The 22,046-nt window shown below is 57.3% G+C and overlaps 2 protein-coding genes and 1 long non-coding RNA gene across 3 annotated transcripts; 2 read left to right on the forward strand and 1 right to left on the reverse strand.

Annotated features, from left to right (window-relative positions):
- Nucleotides 1-765: 765 nt before the first annotated feature.
- On the reverse strand, nucleotides 766-4,833 carry LOC309610116. Its single transcript, XR_014233721.1, has 2 exons — nucleotides 4,023-4,833; nucleotides 766-1,582 (listed from the first exon to the last, which is right to left on the reverse strand). It is a non-coding gene; the product is annotated as an uncharacterized lncRNA (long non-coding RNA).
- Nucleotides 3,223-6,971, forward strand: AQP5 (aquaporin 5). Its single transcript, XM_082352543.1, has 4 exons — nucleotides 3,223-3,717; nucleotides 4,840-5,004; nucleotides 5,377-5,460; nucleotides 6,253-6,971. Exons 1-4 carry the CDS (start codon nucleotides 3,355-3,357, stop codon nucleotides 6,436-6,438), a joined length of 798 nt encoding a protein of 265 aa, XP_082208669.1. The 5' UTR covers nucleotides 3,223-3,354; the 3' UTR covers nucleotides 6,439-6,971.
- A 6,738-nt stretch (nucleotides 6,972-13,709) lies between these two features.
- Nucleotides 13,710-17,600, forward strand: AQP6 (aquaporin 6). Its single transcript, XM_082352539.1, has 4 exons — nucleotides 13,710-14,284; nucleotides 15,084-15,242; nucleotides 15,503-15,583; nucleotides 16,235-17,600. The coding sequence occupies exons 1-4, from the start codon at nucleotides 13,892-13,894 to the stop codon at nucleotides 16,445-16,447; spliced, it is 846 nt and encodes a 281-aa protein (XP_082208665.1). The 5' UTR covers nucleotides 13,710-13,891; the 3' UTR covers nucleotides 16,448-17,600.
- Nucleotides 17,601-22,046: the final 4,446 nt, after the last annotated feature.

Consider the following 22,046-nt stretch of genomic DNA (forward strand, 5'->3'; position numbering starts at 1 on the left):
TGCTTCAGCAACACGGGCTGCTCCCACTGCCTGGAAGGTTCTTCCCCAGATACGTGCACGGTTCTTTCCCTCTCCTCTTGAAACCAAGCAGGACCCTGTGGGGCTCCTGGGCACAAAAGCCTTTCTGTGTCCCCTTCTCTGAGTTCCAAAGGGCAGGTTCAAACAGTTGCTAATCAGGGAAGGGAAGGGATACGGAGACAAGGAAGGAGCAGTCAAGAAACAGTAGTACAGCCTTGAGGGCAGGGTCCTGGTTCCCCCTCAAGGGATATACACATAATGTTATCTTTGAGCTCTTCGGAAGAACTAAAACCCTCACCAAATGGAAGATGTGATGAAGCACTCTTCATTCCAGAGAGGGTCACAGTTCGCCCATCATAACCTGACACCAGATGATCTCTGGATTGAAGGAATGCGGTCCCTGCATGCACCCTGATCCTTATCAGCAACCCCGCCCCTGGACTGTAAGACTCCTCACAGGCCCCCCCAGGGTGGAGCACACAGTTTTGAGGGCATTAGCCTACTGTGTCCCCCTTTACCTGGCAAAACAATAGAGCTATTCTTTTCTACTTCACCCAAAACTCTGTCTCTGAGATTTAATTTGACGTTGGGGTACAGAGGCCAGATTCGGCTTCACTCTTCAAGTCTTTCCTCAGATGTCACCTTCTCAATAAGACCCACACGACAACCATTTAAAGTGCAAAGAACCAGTTTCCCATAACATATTCTACTTTTCCATAGCACTTAACCACATTCTATCGTACTATATAATTTCAATATGTCCATTGTTTATTGTCTGTCTCCTTTCACTAGAATATTAGCTCCACAACGCAGAGACATTGTCTGCTGGCTCATGGCTATATCCCCAGTGCCTAGAACAGTGCCTGGTACATAGTAAGTGCTCAATAAGTCTTTGTGGAATGAATGAATGACTCTTCCCCAAACCTGGGGATATGTGGAGTCCTGGCAGCATCACCCGCTGCCAATTACCCTACCATTTCTGCCCTCAACCAGAAACTGCTCCCAAAGAACCAAGGGGGCCCAATATCAGGAGAGGAAGAAGGGGTTCCCCCTGAGAGATCCTAACTTTCTGTGTCACACATGGGGAGATCCATCTCCCAGCCCAGAGTGGTCCCAGGGAAGCATTCCTCTGGGTCTGTGGCAGGGAAGGGTCCAAGTGCTCAGGGCAAAGATAATTCCGGCATGTAGGTGCTCTTGTGACAACCTGGGGACAGAGTGACCCTGATGGTTAGAGAGAGGTGGAAGGGCCTTAAGCACAGGCCTAGGAGATGTAACCAGCTGCCCCCATTTGAGCAATCTGGACAGATAGGGTCTCCTTCTTCAGCCACACCAGGCCACTTCTGACGACGCCATGGGTCCCATCTCAGGTCATGTGTGACCCTGGGCAAGGCAGAACCTCTCAGTCTGATCTTCCTCACAGGTAGCTTGGAATTTAATCACACAGTGGAGGCCAAAGCCATTTGTTAGCTGTAAAGGATTGGTCTCAAATCCTCAAGTAGGAGCTTCCTTCCCCTGGTGACACTGCCGAGTCCTTCCCACTCCACGTGTGGATTCACAACAGTGCCTGAAGAGAGAGGATGAAAAAGAAGGTGGAAGGGGGCAGACTGGAGGCAAGTTCAGCAGTGAAAGGGCTTAGTCCCCAAAGGCCTCTGGGGTCATGAGGGTCATTGTCCCAGTCTGCACCAGTCTGAACCAGGCCCCGCAGAGCCCTGAGCCCTAAGCCCAGATGAAGATCCTGAATACAGCTGCCATGCTCTGCCAGGGGCAGGGCCCCAGGACCCATGGCAGAAGGGACAGACGGGCCTCCTGCCTTAAGAGGAGAGACCTGGGGGAGGAGCTGGTCCAGTAGGAAACCGGGGCAGAGCAGGAACAATAGCGAGGTTTCTTCCTTCCCTGTTTTCTTTGGCAACTTAGCTGCCACAGAGCCCACATCCCGCTCCTCCAGGTCCTTGGCTTCCCTCCGCGCCCCTCCCTTCAGCCCCCTGACAGAGGAGCACCTGTTCTCTCCCTCTGCTGCACCCTCTCGCTTTGCTCCACACAGAGCCCTCAGGGGGGTTTTAACATTACAGTCACAACTTGAGGAAACTTTATTGAGCCTTACTCTGTGCCAAGCACTGTGCTGAGTGCTTCCCAAAGACGTGTCATGGTAGTGGTGGTGGGGTGTTCAGTGCATCTCCACTCCTGGAATCCTGGCGGTGGGTCCTTGCCCCTCTTCCAAGCCCTCGAGGGCCCTCCAGCCTCATTCCCCACATGCCTAACCTGGGGGTGGGAAGAGGGAAGGGTGGGAGGGGTGGGTGGAAAGCAGCTGGGAGCTCAGAGGGAAGGGGCAAGGTCGGAGGGGGGCGAGGAACGGGACTGGAAGGAAGTGTCACCGAGTCCAGGGGTAGGAGGACTTGACTTTGGGGAAACTAAAAGAAACCACGTGTAAGAGAGACAGATATGGAAAAGGATGTAGAGACAAAGTCATAGAGAGTAAAAGAGATGAGGAAAGGTGAAATAGAGAGAGTAGGTTGGTTGGCTGAGTCCGGGGCAGGCTGGCACGGTGCCCACTTATCTCAAAACGCCCCCTCTCCAACCCTGGAGGCCTGCCGGGCAAAGTGCGGGAGAGGCCCACGATGGCCGGACCGCCCCGCACGGCCCTGCCCGCCGCCCGCCCCTGCCACCGGCCGGTAGGGAGCTGGATGGCGGCGGCGCTGTCCTCAAGAAAGCGCATCATTCCAACCCTGCCGGGCGCGAAGCCGGGTCAGGATGCCCAGGTCGCAGGAGGAAATGGAGGAGCTGGACCCAGCGCCCGAAGAGAAGAAAAGGGGAAGACCATGGCCGGAGATCAAGGCCCAGCGGAGGCAGACGGCCGGAGGTCGGTAGGACGAGAGAGCCCGGACCCGACAAAGTCTCCCGGGGAGCCCGGGACAGGCAGCGCGGAGTAGAGCACGGGAGCCGCCCGAAGCGCACCGTGCGCGGGTCCCAGGCAGCCCGACGGGTCTACACCGCCAGCCGGGTCACGTGGCCCGAGCGGGCGGGCTGCTGCCCGGGCGGGGGGTAGGGGAGCGCGGGGCCTGGGTCAGCGGCGAGACCGCGGCGGCCTTGAAGTTCCCTCCCAGCGCGCAGTGCTGGCCGCCGGGTGCGGGAGCCGCCCACTGCCCCCGCCCGCGCGCCCGCCCCGCCGCGGGGCGCCTGCCTTGTATATAGCGCGCCCCGCAGGGCCCGCGCCAGGAGGCGAGGCACGCCGCGGGCGCCGGAGAGCGCTCGGCGCCCGGGAGCCAGTCCCCCCCCCCCCCGGCCCGCTGCGCCGCCGCCCCGACGTGCGACCCCTGCGGGGGCTGCTGCCTCAAGACCATGAAGAAGGAGGTGTGCTCCGCGGCCTTTCTCAAGGCAGTGTTCGCAGAGTTCCTGGCCACCCTCATCCTCGTCTTCTTCGGCCTCGGCTCGGCCCTCAAGTGGCCGTCGGCGCTGCCCACCATCCTGCAGATCTCGCTGACCTTCGGCCTGGCCGTAGGCACCATGGCCCAGGCCCTGGGGCCCGTGAGCGGTGGCCACATGAACCCCGCCATCACACTGGCCCTCCTACTGGGCAACCAGATCTCCCTGCTCCGGGCAGCCTTCTACGTGGTGGCCCAGCTGGTGGGCGCCATTGCCGGGGCTGGCATCCTCTATGGGGTGGCACCACGCGATGCCCGAGGCAATCTGGCCGTCAACGCGGTGAGTGCCCACGGGGCTGGTTGTGGGGCAGGGACCCTGTGGTGGGCTCTGGACCTGGCCCCCAAACCCCATCTCCCGAATGGGTGCCACAGAGTGAGTGGTCCAGTGCACACCTCTGCCAGGAAGGTCACAGCCTCCTAAGGCCGGGAAGATGAATCTCGGTGTGTGCCCCTCAGCCCACTCCTGTGGTTCATATTCACCTCCTCTGCCTGACCCCCTCGTGCTGCCCCATGCTGGCCTCTCTCCTGGTGCCTGCCTACTGCCCCTCTTTTCTTACCCCAAACTTCTCTCTTTGCCTGTCTTACCTCTGAGCTCTTCTGTCCTCTTGGGCGCCTCATTGCTCCTGTGTGCTCCTCAGTGGAGTGGTCTCATGGGACCATCGGAGAGAGGTGGGTTGTGATGCTGTCTTCGGTGACCCTGGCCTCTCCGGGTCTCGTTTTTCTCACTCACACTACGTGGGAATGGCCGTAACAGCAGGGACTATTACCTGGGACTCCTCCATAACAGCAGGGGTCAGGGAGTTACGTGTAGAAACCGTGCTTGTGAACTCCCTAATGTGGTGCCAGTGCATGCAGTCTCTGATGAGTATTGGTTCCTGCTCCTGGCCCCCTGCTGCCTCCCCCGCACGCAGCCCCAGATTCAGCCCCCATGTCCCATGCAAACTGGGTTCATTAATCAAACACAGAGGAGGATTTTCTCGGCCATTGTCAAGCGGTGAGTCAGCCCCGCCAGAGAGACGGGTTTGAGGTTGGAACTGGCAGCGGGTCAGGCACAGGCGGGAGGCGGGCTTGGGGGGTGCCGTAAGCAAACTGGGCAGCTGCCCATAGGAGGGAGGGTAAATGCCAGCTTGTGGGGATTGGGGACTGGGCAGAACGAGTGACAGGCCTGTGTCCAGGAAGAGCTCCCGTCACACTTGCCCTTTAGCCACAGCTTTGCGTTCCAAGCTTTGTGCTCACTGCGAAGTATGTAGTCTCTTCAGCAGATGACCTCCCTGATGTGACAGGGCTTGGCTTCCAGCTGCTCAGGCTCTAGATGTCCCTGGAGACCAAAAGCCCATCCCCCCAAGTCCCTGGCCATAGAGGCAGAAGAAGGCAGGGTCTCTACCACACCCTTCCCTTGCAGCTCAACAACAACACAACTCCGGGCCAGGCCGTTGCGGTGGAAATGATTCTGACCTTCCAGCTGGCGATCTGTATCTTCTCCTCCACCGACTCCCGCCGCACCAGCCCTGTGGGCTCCCCAGCCCTGTCTATTGGCTTGTCCGTCACACTGGGCCACCTAGTGGGGGTGAGCATTGCTGCCCCTTGGGGCAAATAATGGGGAGTACCTTCTGAACCAATGAGCCTGGCAGTTAAGGCCTGGAGTGGAGCTGCTCTACTCTGGCCCAGACTTGATCCCCTCAAACCTTCTCCAGTCTGAGGAAAGATGGAAGTGAGTGGGAGTTGGGACGGGGGCAGGAAGCCAAGCCCAAGCGCAGGACAGAGAGGAGAGGAGGGGTCCGTAGGAACCTGTGGAGGGAGAGGTCACCAGCCTAGGAATTAGGAGACAGTTGGAGACCTGGCTGAGCCCCTGAACTGCTGGGGGACCCGGGGAGAGTCCGGGCCGGATGGGAGTAGACAAGCACGCTGCCCTCCTCACCACCTCCCTCCCTCCGTCCAGATCTACTTCACCGGCTGCTCCATGAACCCAGCCCGCTCTCTCGGCCCCGCAGTGATCATGAACCAGTTCAGCCCCTCGCACTGGGTGAGTCTGGGCCTCCCCTGGCTCCCTGACAATGAAGGCCTAGAAACCCAGCCTTAGCAGCTGACAGCTAACAGGACTTTCCGGATGATGGGGGCCTAGAGCTTGGGGGTGGCTGGAGAGAGAAGGGGATGCAGCCGGAACAAGGACAGGGGCGGGGATAGATTTTTTAGGCAGGGGACCCTGGTTTGAGGGGAGGGACTGACTATGTGTGTCTGTCCCTCTGGGGAAGGGAAAAGGATCTGTACTCCAGTGCTGCTCTCTGAGGATTTTGCTTCCATCTTTCTGGGTGGTGGGGGGCAGGGGGCCCGTGTGTCTGTCCTCTTTGATGTTTTATTTATCTGTCCCTGTTGGGGGAATGGGGAGAGTCTTCCTCCCTGTGGGTCTGTCCCTCTGGACAATCTGTCTGTCATCTCCTTTGAGAGCTCTCCAGAGTCTGTCTCTATCCCTGTGTGGAAGGGAGAGGCGTTCTGTTCATCTCTCCGAGGATCTCCATGTCTGTTCCCTCTGAAGGTTCATTTGTCTCTCTTTAGGGTGGGGTTGGCGGGGCCCTGTCCCTCTGGAGATGTCTGTCTCCTCTGAGGATCTGGGTGTCTGTGGTCCATGTCCCTGTCATTGGGGAGTGGGGTGTCAGTATATCTGTCCCTGAAGTGGGGAGAAGTCTTTCCTTCGGGAGGTCTGGAAGTCTCTCTGTCTGTCTCCTCTGAGAGGCCCATAGGTCTGTCCTCTGGAGGGGGAGCTCTTGGTCTCTGAGGCCTGGGGCTCGGCCCACTGACACTGCTCTGTCTCCACCAGGTGTTCTGGGTGGGGCCCATCGTGGGGGCCGCCTTGGCTGCTATCCTCTACTTCTACCTGTTCTCCCCCAACGCCCTGAGCCTGAGTGAGCGTGTGGCCATCGTCAAGGGCACGTACGAGCCCGAGGAGGACTGGGAGGAGCAGCGAGAGGAGCGGAAGAAGACCATGGAGCTGACTGCCCAGTGACCAGCATCACGCGGGGGCCAGCCTCTCGGCCCCTGAACCGCAGGGGGAAAGAAGAGAAATATAGGACAGCAAGCTTCCTTCCCCCGCAGCCGGGTCCTCTGGGCTGGGGAGGAGGTGCTGGCTCCCCAGGCTGAACGGTTAGAGTTGGGAGGAGGAGCCCAGGATGGGACTCTTGGGGTGGGGGCCAGGGGCTGGGGTCTGGTGGGGAAGGGGTCTCTCTGGCACAGGGCAGACTGCTGCAGCGAGGTCAGACCTCAGGCATTGTGAACGCAGTGCTAAGCTTGCAGGCTGCCCCAGGCCAGGCCAGGAAGGGGTGGTTGGCAGTCTGTGTCCCCTCCCTCTCCCCAGCCCCTCCTCAAGAGCCAGGGGGATCCCAGCCCCTGGGACAGCAGAGGCTGACCTTCCCCAGAGCTCTTTAGGAGGGAGGCAAACTGGTTCATTACATGCCGCCTTATTTATTTCTGCTCAAGGATGCATGGGGTAGGGCTGCTGGTGTTAGGGGTGGAGGCTTCCCAATAAACCACTGACATTCATGTTCGGCCTCGTCTCTCTCCAGAAGCCTCACCTCAGGATACTCTGGCTCATCACCTCTCCTCCTCATCATCCCACACCCTCTTCCACAGTCTCCACAATCCTCTGGGGAAAGACAGGGAAGCTGAGGCCAGGGGAGGCTTAGAGAGTCAGAGACGGGGTTGGGAGGAGAGAGAGAAAGAGACCAAATGTAGCAACAGAGCTAGAGGTCAGGAGGGGGGCAGTGGGAGCAGAGAAGGAGGGGTCCTCACCGAGTTGCCTGCCTGCTTGCCCCTCCCTCCTCAGCTATGTCAAGTCCCTGCCACTTGAGGAGGGCCTGGCACCAGTGCCAGGGTGTGCTAGGCAGAAGTGAACCGGCCGGGCAGCCCCTTGAGATGCCGATGGGGTGACCAGCCAGGTCTGTCATTGGGCAGGAGACACAGTCCCGGACTCCCCTCTCTGCCCCTCGGTGTGCCAAAAATGTGCCACGTTGGGTGCCTGTGCTCAGAGGGAGAAGCCCCCTGCCCCCACCCCTACCAGAAGCCATACCCAGCCCAGCCTCTACCAGCCATGGTTCCCACCGTCTTCCCCTCTGGGCCTGTAGCTCTGCCCTTACCCGCCCTTGTCCCCTTGCCACTGACACTCCTTAGGAGACCCCCTTCAACTCACTAAGCCTCCCATCTCTTAAGCTATAAAGTGAGGATAAAAAATGCTTTCCTCACAGGGTCGTTGTGGGGTCAGATGAAGGGAGGGAGTGGGATTCCTGGGGCTGGGCTGCTCTCTGTGGCGAGAGGGGCACACAACAGCTCAGGACACGACTCCTTATCAGAGTCACTCTGGCTTTGAGTTCAAACCTGGTTGTGCAACTTTGGATAACACAAGCTGTCTGGGTTTTAATTACCTCATCTGTAAAATGGGGATACTTGTACCCATTTCATGGATTGTTATGAGGATAAAATGAAACAATGGATAAAAGGGAAACCCTTGTGCAAACAGGGACAGGCACCTCAGATCGAGGCTCGATTTGCTAGTGTGAAGAAAAACCAGCACGTCCACAGCTGGGACCCCAGCCACACCGCAGTTCTGGGCCTCTGCTCTCCCGAGAGTGTTTAAACCCGAGCTCGCGCTTCTCCCTGGTGTGGGAACCTCTCCCCCGTGGTTTTCAGTTTTGCCTCAGAAGAGGAGGGGCCAGCAGGGCCAGGAGATGGACTGAGAAGCGATGGGAGAAGCTATAGACAGTGGCTGGCCAGGGTCAGTCCCAGGGGCTGTAGGTGAGGCGGGGCAGACTCCCCAGCCCTCCTCCAAACTTGAGTCTAGTATATGTAAATGGCAGCGGCAGCCGGCACCCTGCCCTGCCTGCCTGACGGCTTGCAGTAAACACCAAATGGCAGTGTGTGTGAAGCCCCGGTAAAGGAGCGGTCCCCCACCCGCTGCCTCCACCCCTGCCCCTACCCAAGAGCCCGGCGCAAGTGTCAGCTCCGACCAGCAGGGGGGGACCTCGTCCACCGAATCCACCGCTGCCGCGCTTCCTCTTCCCCAAGTCCCGGGTCTGGGCCAGATGCGGCGTGGAGGAGAGGGGGCCCTGGGGAGTCTTTCAGGCCTCGGTCCCCTGGGCCACCAGGAAGCAGCTACCCCCAGCCCCCCACCCCCACCCCACTGTCTGTACAGAAGAGAGGGGATTCCTCTGCCCGCCCAGGGGCTGCCAGTTTCACCTGGTAGGAAAGTGGACAAGGTGACAGAATGGAGAGATGGAGGAGGACTAGGGGTCAAGGCCAAGAATAGACAGAGGGTTAGCTGTCTACATGGGTGGGCAGGAGGATGGGTTGCTGGGAGGGTCGGCTCTCTCAACCCCAATCTGAGCCTCAGCTTCCTCCTCCGGCGGTTGTGGACGAGAATATCAGACCTCCTCGCAAGACTTCCACGCAAGACTCAAGTGAGGCACAGCCGTGACTGGGAGGCAGGCCTCTCCATCCAGCCCAGCAACTTGGTTCCTTTCTCCGACGGGTCCCACGGGGAGCATGACGGGGTGAACGGTGGGCCTATGAGGGACAGGCCCTCAGGGATGGGCGGGGCACCCAGTCCGAGGGAGGTACTGGCCAGTCCGAGGGCGAGGGTCCGCCTAGGGCATATGGGGCTGACTAGGTGCCGCGGGCCGGGCAGTTTGGCCAGCAGAGGGCGCTGCGCTCCCTGGTGTCGGATCCTCCCCGCGCGGCTCGAGTCCGGGGCTCACAAAGACCTGCGCACACACGAGCCCGCACACGCTAGCGCCGCTCCGCAAGGATCTTCGGTTGTACCCAGCGGGCTCCGTCTTTCGGCATAGACCGCTCACTCCGCGTGTGTGCAGAGCCACATCGCCCGTCCCCCATTCCCTCTCACAGGGCCGCTCGGGACCAGACCCAGCTGCCTGGCCCCACGTGTTCTCAGCGAGGTATACGTGTGTGTCATAACCAGGCACACACATGCTCAGTCATCCCTCTGACCCTCTGCTCCACGTGAAGACAGAACCCAAAAGAGCTTTGACTCTCCTGTAGGAGGCTTCCTCCCCTTCCCCTCCTCCTCTGCCCAGGGGCTGCCAGTTTCACCAGGTAGGAAGGTGGACATGGTGACATGATGGAAAGATGGAGGAGGACTAGGGGTCATGCAGAGAACAGACAGAGGGTTTGCTGTCTAGATGGATGGACAGGAGGAGGGGTTGCCGGGAGGGTCGGCTCTGTCAGCCCCCTTCTGAGCCTCAGCTTCCTCTTTCCACCATTTTGTGGGGAAGGGTGAGGGGATACAAGGGAAACTACCTTGAATCTTTCCCTTTCTGTCATGTTTTTATTGTCCCTTCTCATCTCTTCCAGTTCCCTCCTCCTTCCCCTCCTTCTTGCTCCCCCATCCTCTCCAAGCCCTGAGAGAGAACCTCAGTCAGAGCTCACATTGCCCCTTGTGTCCACGCACACACCACACACACATCTCCCCACAGAGATGCCCAACTCGCTAGTCTGGGGAGCCCAGAGACAGGCCTCTGAGAGGTTAAGAGCACACAGCCACCTGACAGGCAGCTGTAGGCAGCCAGGTGTGGGGCTTGACAAAAGCTCTTGGAGCAAGAGTGACCTCAAAAGCGTGCTACCAGGGCCCAGGACTGGCTGGGTCCAGGGACATGCTGGCTGGAGCTGGAGCAAGTCCTGGCCAATGTCCACCTGTCCTCAGTGGGTGAAGGACCTTGTTCCAGGCCAGGCAGGGCCCCAGGAGGTTCTGCTCTAGGCCAACTGGAGACCAGGGCTGCCACTACACTTAAGACTCTCAGTCTCCAGGGCCCAGAGCAGGGGCCTCAGGTGCTGCTTGTCCTGGACCCTTCCCACCCCAGCACGGCCCTCACAGCTGTCTCGCTGGAGTGGGAAGGGAGGTGACAGTCCTAATAACCAACATTTTCTGACTGGGGGACGCTCTCCTAGGGAGGTGGGAATTATCAGCTCCACCTTTTTTTTTTTTTTGGCCATACCACGTGGCTTGCAGGATCTTAGTTCCCCAACCAGGGATCGAACCTGGGCTCCTGACAGTGAAAGCTCAGAATCCTAACCACTGGACCACCATGGAATTCCCAACATCTCCATTTTAAAAGTGGGAAAGCTGAGGTCACAGGAGTTAAGCACTGGTCAGGGGTACAGAATATGTGGCAGTGTTCAAATGCTTTCACTTTCTTGTCTTATCAAAGGTTCTCAACAGACAGGCATTACTGCTGTTTGGTGCCTGTGTACAGGTGCAGAAACTGAGGCTAGGTAAGATGTAGGGACCGGCAGGTGTCTGTCCCCAGGCCCTGTATGACCCTGTCTGAGGAGAGGGAAGGAGACAGATGCCCGGGAGATTCCCTGGGACAGCCCCTAGGCAGGGAATTCCCCCCACCCTCACCCCCCAACCCCAGGGCCAGAGAGGAATGTCACTCACACTACATTCCTTCAATCTTGAGCATTTCTTGAAAGACTCCTTCATGCCAGGCAAGCCTGGGAGTCTGCACTGGAACAGTGGAGGCACTGAGGAGGTCAAAGCCAGAAGTAGCCACTGGCTTTGTCCAAGCCCAGCTTCTCTACAAAGCTTGCCCTGACTCTCCTGGAGGTGAAAATTAGGGCAGGCTTCATAGAGGAATTGAACTTGAGCAAAGTCTTGAAAGAGAAACAAAGAGGAAAGGCATTCCAAACCCATGGTCTCTCCACTACTCCGTGATTACCCAGGCACATTATAAAGAAGCAGCCAGGAGAGGGAGAAGTGAAAATTGTAGATGAGGCTGGGAATGGCCAAGAGAGGGCCCCAGTTGCCCAAAGGGAGACAAGAACACAAGGAGGGGGCCCCCTGACGCAGACACAGGAGAAGGGCTGCCTCTTCTTCAGGGTCAAAGGGAAGCTGGTAAGGGCATGGGGCAGCTGCAGGTGAGTTTGCGGCTGGGGGGAGGGTGGGGTGGAGGGATGGGAAGAAGTCTTGCCAGCTGGTTTCACTTTCTAGGTAGGACAGGAGGCAAGTAGATCTGCCGGAGGAAAGCCAGAGCAAGGTAGGGTACTTGAAGAGAGTACGGAAGGTTTGAAGTAGAGCTTAGAAGAATGGGGAGAGAGCCGCCTGGCGACGGTGTGGTGTAAGGATTGCTGAGCAGAGCTGTGACCCCTACTGAGGCCAGAGACCATGGACTTGTCATGGCGGCAGTCTGCACGGCTGGGCGAGTTTCTCCAGCAGCGCTCAGCAGGGCAGATGGGGGCAGAGGGGTGTGGAGAAGAATGAGGATGGAGGGACACGGTTGGGGGGTGCGGGGTGCAGAGAACAGGGAGCTGGGACAGAGGGCACTGAGGTGAGATGCCAGGGGATCTGGCTGGAGAAGGTAGAGTCAAGCCAGGATGGCTGGATGAACAGAAAGGGGCTGGGGGAGACATTGGGGAAGAATGTGACTGGGACTGAAATGGGGGAGGGTGGATGGACAGAGCCTGTGGTCAGAGTTGGGATGTTTCACTTGAAGATTTCAGAAGACCCAGTCCCAGGTGAGGACAGGTATAAGGCTGTAAGGAGAGCCAGCTGAAATGAAGCAGACATGAAAGTCACCTGCCTCCAGGAGGCCAAGAAGCTTTTATTCACTCATTCATTCATTCAACAAATATTTATTGAGGACCTTAGTGGCAGCAGTGAGCAAATCCCTGTGCAAGATGTTACATGTAGGGATGAACAAAACTTGGCTCCTGCCCCCTCACCCAGGAAAGGGGGAGGTGACATCAAAGCTGAGCCTGAGGAATAGGACTCACCCAAGCAAAGGACGTGGGATGGGCTTTCCAGGGAGAGGAGAGAGCATCCCCCAAGGCGAGACCAGCATGGAGTGTTCTAGAACCATTGGCCATTTGGTGAGGCCAGAGGGTAAAGGACAAGGCAAAAAGTGGGGAGAGGTGAGGTAGGAGGAGCAGGATCCCAGAGGACCTTGTAGGCCAGGCACGGAGCTCACAGAGGGGACGGGAGGCTTTAAAGTGACGTTACCAGGGAGCAGCAGGATCAGATTTGCATTTTAGAAAGATCGCTCAGGCTGCAGCGTGGATAATTGATTGGCGCGGAGCAAGGGAGAAGACAGAGAGAATGGTTAAAGGCTGCAGGGCAGCAGGGGTGGCAAGAAGAGGGCACAGTCAAGAAAGATTTAGGATTCAGTATCAGTAGGACTTGCTGCCTTCGCTGGATGGGGGCGGGAGGGTGAGGTCAAGGATGCCTCCCAGGTGTCACCAACTGAGCTGGGGACAACAGGAGGAGTGCTTTTGGGGTCACAGGGAGAGATGAGGATCTCGTTGTGAGACAGGTGGCATTTGGGGAGCCTGAGGACACCAGGGGACAACCACTGGGCAGGGAGATATGGAGGGGGGTGAGGTCAGGGCACCCAGATGTGGTGAACAGGTGAAGAGTGTACTATTTTAACAGCTCGGCAGGTTCTTCTTAGGGAAGGAACACTTTTATTTGAGAAAATACCTTGGTATATTGCTGGGGGTTAAAGGGCAGAGCCTAGGGCATGGGTAACCTTAGGGCCAGCATAGCCACAAAAATAGTAAGCTACGCTGTGTGGCGTGAGAGGGATTGTTTTGGCCCCTGAGAAGGAGGAGAGCAGAGAAGTAAGGGGAAGGGCTGAGTTGGGGGAGGGGAGGCAGAAAGAGGCAGAAGTGGGTGAAGGGCCAGTGGAAACTCCTGGCTGGCGGGCAGCAGAGGTGCCCATTGCCACGGCTGTCACTGATCAGCTGTGGAATAAACACCCCCTCCATCTGCCCCCCTGCACCCACACAGGCCCACGTCCTCAGTAAAGCTGACTCCGTTCACATCAGCTTTCAGTGAGTGGGGTTTTAGGTGGGAATGGAGGACAGAGCTTCATTCATATCTGGGTTTATGGGGCTCAGAATAGCATGAGCCCACTTGGAGGCCGAGCCTGCAGGCAAAGGGGGCCGGGAGAACAGGTGCTGCGGAGAGTGCACAGGGCCCTCTGAAGCAGGCCTTGGACTTGGGGATCTGAGTGATCTTGCTCTGTCTAAGCTGACATCGGGGATGGGAGCGCCCTGGAATCCCACGGCCCGCGCTACTCCGGCACCTGCGGCCCCCGAGGCTGGGCGTCTGCCCGCAGCAGAGTTAGGCCTGTCCAGCTTGGAGAACTCCTGGGAGGTTCCAGCTCAGTGCCCGGGGAGGGCCCCCCTCCTCCAGCCGTCAGGTGAGCTTAGGGTGGAGTGGGCATGTGAGAGCCACCCCTCATGCCACCCCTACTCCCACCCACCCAGACACACATAACCCTGGCAGCCCGCCCCCTGCCAGTCTGACCACACAGTCCTCAGGGCAGCAGCACTGTGGTAGAGAGCTGCAGGCTGGGGCCGGAGCAGCCCGGAGACAGGAGACCAGAGGAGGCAGAGGAGATCAGAGGGAAGAGAAACAGAGGCCCCGGGAGCAAAGGCACCAGGACCCGGACGCAATGGAGTCAGGCAGGCGCAGCTTGGCCAAGATGCTGGTGTGCCGGCTCTGGACGACCATCAGCAAGGCTCTGTTTGCCGAGTTCCTGGCCACGGGGCTGTACGTGTTCTTTGGCGTGGGCTCGGCTCTGAGATGGCCCTTGGCGCTTCCCTCTATGCTGCAGATTGCCATCACCTTCAACCTGGCCACGGCCGTGATCGTGCAGATCACCTGGAAGGCTAGTGGGGCCCACGTCAACCCTGCTGTGACGCTGGCCTTCCTCGTGGGCTCCCAAATCTCCCTGCCCCGTGCTGTGGCCTACGTGGCTGCCCAGCTGGCAGGGGCCACAGCGGGGGCTGCTCTGCTTTACGGGGTGACGCCTGGGGACATCCGAGAGACCTTTGGGGTCAACGTGGTAGGTGCAGGGAGGGGGAGGGGGCAGGTCCATACAGGTGGAAAGGGGGGGAGGGCCAGGCTGGAGGAGAGGGGACAGGGAGGTAACAGAGCATGTGCTCCACACCTGCTCTGGGCTGGGACCTGGGACCCAGGGGAATGACTGTGGCCTTAGTGCAGGGAGGGCAGGAATGGGATTGTGGTGCAAGGAACAGGGGGAGCAGGAAGAAGCCACACTAAGGGATAGGAGTCGGAAAAGAACCAGGCACTTAAGGGTGGGGGTAGGTGGGGAGAGGTGGAGCTGTGGGTAGCAGCAGGGGACCCTGCACGCACTTCACCTCCCCGGGTCCGCCCCACGTCCCCCGCTCCTCTGTTGTCCCCTGTTCCTCCCTCCCCAGCACCCTGAGGCCTGTCTCACTCCCCCAGATTCCTCTAATCATCTGTGTTCCACTTACTTCCCTGAGTCCCCACCTTCCACTCCTACCCACGGCCCCTCCCAGCCAGGCTGCTTGCAGACATGCGTCGTGCATCTTAGCTGCCCCAGCCTTCCTGTTCCCACCAGTCCTGGGCCCCCGCCTCCCCCTGAACCACTGGCCCCAACCGAGCCGTGGAGTGGGGGGGGGTGCCACTCGCTTCTGCAGGGAGCAAGTGTCTGGGGCTCACCTGAACCCCACCACACAGCTCTCCTCAGCCCATTAGCTCCTTAAGTCCTGGGACTGGCGGTGGCAAGGCGTCTCACCCCTTACAGTGAGGAAATGAGGCCCAAGGGGTCACCAGCCCCGGGCAGAGCCCGCTGGCTGCAGTGTAACCCCCTTGCACAGGTCCGGAGCAGCGTCTCCACGGGCCAGGCGGTGGCAGTGGAGCTAGTCCTGACCCTGCAGCTTGTGCTCTGCGTTTTTGCTTCCACCGACAGCAGACAGACTACTGGCTCCCCAGCTGCCACGATTGGAGCCTCTGTGGCAGTGGGCCACCTCATTGGGGTAAGAGGCAAAGGGGACACCGGGCCCATGTACCCACTGGTCCCTCCCTGGGGAGGCTGCAGGGGCCCTGAAGGCGAGGAAGTGTCCTTCCCTGAGCCCTCGTGTCTTGGGGCCAAGGCTGTGCCCCGCACTCCAGGCCCCGGATAGGGTGTTGCAGAGGCCAAGTCTGGGGCTGGGACTCTGAGCCATGGTGGAGGGCACCGTCCCCTCCCAGGCCTGCCTTCAGCCGCCTCACGCCCTGACCTGCACTCACTCCCCAGATCTACTTCACCGGCTGCTCCATGAACCCAGCCCGCTCCTTTGGTTCTGCTGTCATCGTCGGGAAGTTCGCAGTCCACTGGGTGAGACCCTCTGCTGGCAGCCAGGGGAAGGGAGAGGGCCCCAGTGGCAATAGGGACTTTCACCAGCAGGAGGACCACAGACACCTGGGGAGACAAGTCCCCCTGCCACAGACCATCTTGACCCCCAGTGGAGGTTTCCCGAAGCTCAGAAGACCGGGGCCAGTATCCTTTCTTTCCAGCTTCAAAAAGTCTGGGGTACCCAGTGGACTGGCAAGAAATGAGCCAGGGCAGGAGCTGCAGCCTTGGCCCAGGCCTCAAGTCCTGGCTGTTTCCTTATTCACTCCTTCCAGCTGGACCAATTTCCAAACTTGGATAAAGAAAAAGACAAACAGAAATAGACACACACACACACACACACACACCAGCAGGGACAGGAACAGCACTAGCCGGGGTTCTGGGCTGGAATGGGAAGGCGAGAAGAGAGAGGCAGGGGTGGCGGGGAGCCTGGCCCAGCCCTGTGGGAGGCAAGGTCCCTTCACCTGCGGGCACTCAGAGTGGGAGGTCAGGACTTGTGCTTCTCAAATCTGCCACCACGTAGATGGCTCCAGGGTTCCTGGGAGACCAAGTCAACACTGGGAAGCAGGTGGGGTCCCAAAACCACCCTATGGTCCTGACGGCTCACGAGCAGGGTACCCACTTCTGCCTCCTCAGATCTTCTGGGTGGGACCCCTGACGGGGGCTGTCCTGGCTTCGCTGATCTACAACTTTATCCTGTTCCCTGACACCAAGACCCTGGCCCAGCGACTGGCCATCCTCACAGGCACTGCGGAGGTGGAGGAGGTGGAAGGGGTGGAGCCCCAGAAGAAAGATTCCCAGTCCAGTTCAGAGGACACTGAAATGGAGAATGTGTGTCAGGTGGCATAGAACCTGGCCCCTGCCCTCAAGCTTCTGAAAAGAGCCCTGAAAGTGGGCAGCATGCTTTGTGTAACCAGACTTCAGGTTTTCCTGGGGGGCGGGGGGCTTGCGAGGTGCGGTAGGGAGGCTTGGCCTCTTGTCCTAACAGGGTGGGCGGGGGATCCCTGGCATTACATTTCTAGATGGAATCTGGGAAGCAAATCTGCTCAGTTTCCTCCTCCTACCTCTCTTTTAATGGGACAGAGCAGAGCGAGGCAGGGGGAATTCATGATTGCTCTCCCCGTCTCTCATCTGTCTGGACCCCAGTGGGGGTCCTGGGCTTCCAGGTCCCCATGTCTTGGAGAAAAGGGAATTTGAGCGCAGACAAGACACTCTGCTTAGAGACTGAGGGCTATGGGGACCTCTGGGAATCCCAACTTCTCACCCCACCCTTGGGGAGGAGGGGCCAGACTTCCCAGAAGAACCAGGCCCTAGGACAGCCTCTGCACTCCTCAGAGGGATGTCTCTGCTCTTGGATGAGGACGGGGGCTGTGGCTCCCCCCTCAGACGGGGGGCTTCCTGAGGCCAGAGATTGCCCTTCCAATAGATCTTCATTCCTTTCTCCTCCAAATGCTCAGCAGAGAGCCCCTCCCTTGGGAAGAGCTGACACAGAGAGGAACCTTTTCTCCCGCCAGCAGAGGGGCATGATATAGGCAAGGGAGGTTCAGGCCAGACAGGCCTTTCTCCCCAGGTGTTCTCCTGCCTTCCACTCCACAGCCCCATTCACAAGAGCAATCCTGAGAGGGGAAATGTCCTATCCCAGCATTTGGTCCCTGACCTGGGCCTGAAGAAGCCGTCTCCAGCCTCATTCTCAGCTCTGCCGGGATCCCCAAAAAGCTGTTGAATATATCCCAAGGATGGTAGGAACTCAGGAATGACCCAGGAAACCAAGATTTGCAATTCAGTGCCTCTGAAGTATTATCTGAGTCTCACCTTGTTTGTTAATATTTACAAGCTGTGGTAAATCTACTCTACCTGTGATTTGCGGTCCTGTCTGGATCTCAGCTTCCTCAGCTGTAAAGATCTCCCCCAGAGATTGATGTTAAAACAAACAAGAGGTTGGAAAATATTTTTGGAGGTTAAAAAGCTAGAAAAACAAACCCAATAAATGATGATTATTGTTGCTGTTACTGTAATTATTGGGCTTGAATATAATTGCTGTTGGTAATGGGAGGAAGGAGGCAAGAAGGGAGAGGGAGATGACTGAGAGGGAGGGAAAAGAGAGTAGGCTTTTCTTTTCATCTGCTTTACTTACCAAGGGCCCTGCCTTCTTCTCTCCTGGGCCTACTGACCTGGGAGCTTTGTGAGTGTGTGTGGGGGGTGATTGGGGGAACAGGAGTCAGGCTGGGGAGGGACCCTGGAATGAAGAGAAAAGCCAATAAAAGTCAGTTCTTCTCATCTCTATCGTGCCCGTCACTATGGTACCCTGCGATAGAGCAGCCAAATGCACAAAAAAAGATAGTTCCTTTTCCACAATGCCTCCAAAGGGGCTGGAGATAGGGGAGGGGCTGCCAAAGTCTCCCAAGGACAGGGCCCAGCCTGTGACAGTGCAGTAGCTGAGTCCTAAATGCTCGTGGCCACAGCAGCCGTGTTCTGTAATATCGTCAGTGCAGAGTACTACTCACATCTCTCCAAGCTGGGCCCCACTCATCCATCTTCATGATCTCTCAGAGCCCAGGGCTTCCTGTGCCCTTTTATGAGCAGGGACAGCTGGGCACGCACGCGCACGCGTGTGTGTGTGTGATTGACTTGCTAAAGGTCATCCAGCTCGGTACCACAGCCCCCCAAGGTCTCCCCAGCTCCCAGCTTAGAATTTTCCAGAATAGAGCTCCAGGGGGGCTTATACAAACTGCAGCCAGAGGAAGGAAGGAAGCAGGAACTAGGAGGTTGAAGAGGTCAGGGGGGTGGAGCTCCCGCAGTAGGCTTTAAAGCTCCTAGACAAATCATCTCCACATCCCCAGAGCCAAGCACACAGTGGGTACTCAATAAAAGTTTGATGAATGAATGAATGAGGCTGGCGGCTGCGGAGGGGAGGTGGTAATTGATCAAGAGGAGAACTCAGGAGTCATAGCTCTAAATGAGCCAAGATGACAGAAGCTGAGAAGCCTATGCTTGCAGGTCAGGGGAGCTGCGAAGAGGGTGCACAGCCACACTTGAACCTCCGCCCCTACACCAGAGGAGACTGGGCAACCTCTGTCCCAGGGACTTCCGGGACAAGAGGGTAAGGGTGATTGCCTGAAGAGAAAGCTGGGGTCTATTTTCACAAATAGTTCTTTAAAGCTGTTTTCTGTCATAACAGACTAGAGCAAGAGGAGACAAGCTTCATGAGAGGTGAGGAATTAGGTTAGAATCTGAAGAGGATCCAAAGTTAGACACAGGAATAGTAACCAAAGGTTAGCTTCTCCTTCTCTGGAGCCCTTTAATAGGACAGCCGGCCATCTGCTTGGATGTGGGAAGGGTTGGCTTTCGGGGGGGTGGGGGTGGGGGCGCAGATCTCAGCGGTGCCAGCCAGGGGCTTCGCTTCACAGGCACAACCCCTGAGCCTGGATGGGGGTCGGGAGCCTGGGGAGGGCAGAGACCCAACCAGGCCGACCCTTGGTGTGCGCTCCCTTCCTCCCTTTTGTCAGGGGAAGTTTTTAATTAATGGTGTGTAATCTGATCTGGCCCTTCTCCCCGCTGAGCACTGCCTTCAATCATCGGAGCCATCTGCAATTGCAATTCATAATTCTCCCGAAAGGGAGGGGGGCCCAGGGTGGGCGCCTTGGTGATTAATACAATTAGCCTTTTATGTTGATGATTGTCTTAGCAGGAGCAGATGATGGGAACACAGAGCCATCCATGGCTGTCGCATCCCCATTGGCTGGCAGGAAGCCCCTCTCCGCTCCCCCCCCCCCCCCCCCCCCCGCCACTGCCTCCTCCGGGTGTAAAGAGGACAGGTCTAATCTGGGACCACGCTGCACAGTGGAGGCGGCTCCACGGAGGGGCCAGGCTCCGGGACACATTCGGGCTCCATGGACTGAGAGGAGAAGAGGAGCATGACGACGATCCGGAGACTTTCACTTTCCAGAGAAAATCACTTTGACCTGAAGGAATTCTGTACACCAAGGTTTTTTAAAAAAAAGACCATGTAAAGATAGAATAGGGGTTGAGAGGGTTGAAAGAGTTTAAATACAGGCTCAGGCACTTACAGCTGCATGAACTTAAGCAAGTCACTTCAGGATCCTGAGCCTCACTTTCCTCATCTGGAAAACAGGGTCTGTTCATAAGCGTCTGGAAGAACCTTATGGGGCGCGTGCGTTCAGCACTGCGCCTGACACACAGCTCTCGATCAGTGGTGGTTTTCACCATCATCATGGTAGATTGCCATGCCCTCTGCCAATGAGCTCAGCTGTTTCTCCTGCAGTTTTTAACATGGCCAGGCTATTACTAAAGAAGGGATTACTTCCTCCCCATACCCTAGGCTTAGCTTGAGTAAAGGAGAGAGAGAGGAGGAGGGACGGGGGGAGGGGAGAAGTCAGGGCTAATCAAGATGAAGCATCCGGCCAAGCGGTCACCACTTGGGCAGCTGGGGAAGGGGGTCTGCACAGACACGTAATCACTTCTCAGGGGGGAGCAGCTACACTGAGGAGCAGTCACATATTTAGTAAAAGCTGCAGAGGGGAGGCACGGTAAGTGAAGGGGGTTTATGAAAGTGGGGAGCCCAAAGACTCTAATTAATAGGCTGCAGTAATGGGCAGAAAAGGGGAGGATGAAAATTTTTCAGAGCTCTATGTCAGATAAAGGGGCAGTTTTTCTCAGAGCTGGGGGTGGAGGAGGCCAGAGACAGAGGCAGGGACCAATAACTCGCCCTGCACCCCCGTGGGCAGATGGAACAAGGCCCAGCCAGGCCAGGGCCCAGCCCCGGGTCAGAGGAGAGACCAGGACAGCAGTCCAGGACAGTCTCCGGTTATGGAGCACCAGCCTAGAGGTGCTTCCCCAGCCCCGATTGTGCTTCCGGGCCTCTCGAGCTGCCCGGTTCATGCTGAGACCCCACTTTGATGTCATCACCGCTGAGGCTCTCTGAAGCCTCCAGCTCCTTCCTCCTCTGAGTTCCCACAGCACCCTGCACCCACCTCCGTCCTGGCACTGAACACATCACTTCATAGTTATTTGAACACCTCTCTCTACCCAAGCAGGAAGACTTTCTTAAGCAAAACTGTATTTTTAATCTCATCTCCAGGCAACAGGTTCCTTAACTTGACCATCTGTCCCCTTTTTTTTGGTGCCCTACCATGGCCTTCCAGTTTCTAGTGAGGAAAGACCTCTGGTATTCTGGATTTGGTGAGCTAAAGGTTTGCACAGATTATCTAACACCTCTGTGTTAAAGAACCCTGAACGTTTCAGTACTATACTGTGATTTCAGAACTCCACCAGAAGGTGCTATTTTTTGGGTCATAGCCTCACTGATTCACAATGGCTTCTTTTGCCCCTTCCTCAATTCAGGGGTCACACGTGAGGGCTCTGGGGGTCATGATTGGGACAGATTTTGATCCTCTCCTACAAATTACTTGTCTGCTTCTTCATGCCAAGCGTCCTGGGGTTGAGCCTTGCTTTTCCTACACTGTAGCTTCCCTCAGACCTGGGGAAACTCCCCATTTTAATCTTTCTCTGATCACAGCTAAGTAGCAGCTTCCCTCACCTCCACATCTGGTCTAGCCAACAGCCTATCTCCCAAGAACAGCTAACATTTCCAACCCAAATAATGTTGATAATAAGATGCACCGCTATTGTACAAGCCACTAAGAAAGAAAAGCACTGCATTATATGCCACTGATTGTAAGTCATCTCAATACTCAGATATTAAATTGTATTTTTAAGTGCATTTTACAATCAAGGAAATGATCATTTCTCCTTCAAATCTTGGCTCTTTAAGTCAGATTTGGGAATGGAAGGCCCAAGGGGGGACCACATTGGAGGGTCTCAAGTCTTCTTCCTCTAAAGGGGATGGACACCATTGCCCTTGTACGCTCTCAACTCCTCTGCGCATCTGTTGCTATTCCAGCTTTTGAATACCCAGGCTGCCCCTCACCCCGGCCATCTCTTCTCCTTCAGCGCCAGGGAGTCCACTGAAGAGAACCCCACTTTCCTCACAGAGGCAAAACAAAACACAAACCCTGCCAAAGCCGGGACCGCCATTTTTTATATCATCACCTAGCACTCCAACACCATTTATCCAACCACTTCCCACCCTACCGGGTTACCTTCCCCTAAGCCTCCAGGCCAGTGCCCTGAGACGATGCCGAGATTAGTTATTTCCTCCTAATCGGGCTAAGACAGCACCGTTAAGCTGCCGACTGCAGGCAGTTCCCATTAAAGCAAAGCAGCTGGAAAGGGCTTAGCCCTTTAATGCCAGCAGCTGTATCTCCACAGTGCGGCTGCTCTGTGAGGGGCTGGACTCTGTCCAGAAGCATCAGGCATTTAGCCCCAGTCGATGTATATTAACCTAGGAGGAGAGAGCAGCCAGCTCCCTGGGAGAAGGGGAGGGGGTTCAGTTAGGCACCTCCACCCACAGGCTTTGCTTTCCAATAAA

Source organism: Balaenoptera borealis, assembly GCF_965194805.1.
Source record: "Balaenoptera borealis genome assembly, chromosome: 13".
Classification (NCBI taxonomy): domain Eukaryota; kingdom Metazoa; phylum Chordata; class Mammalia; order Artiodactyla; family Balaenopteridae; genus Balaenoptera; species Balaenoptera borealis.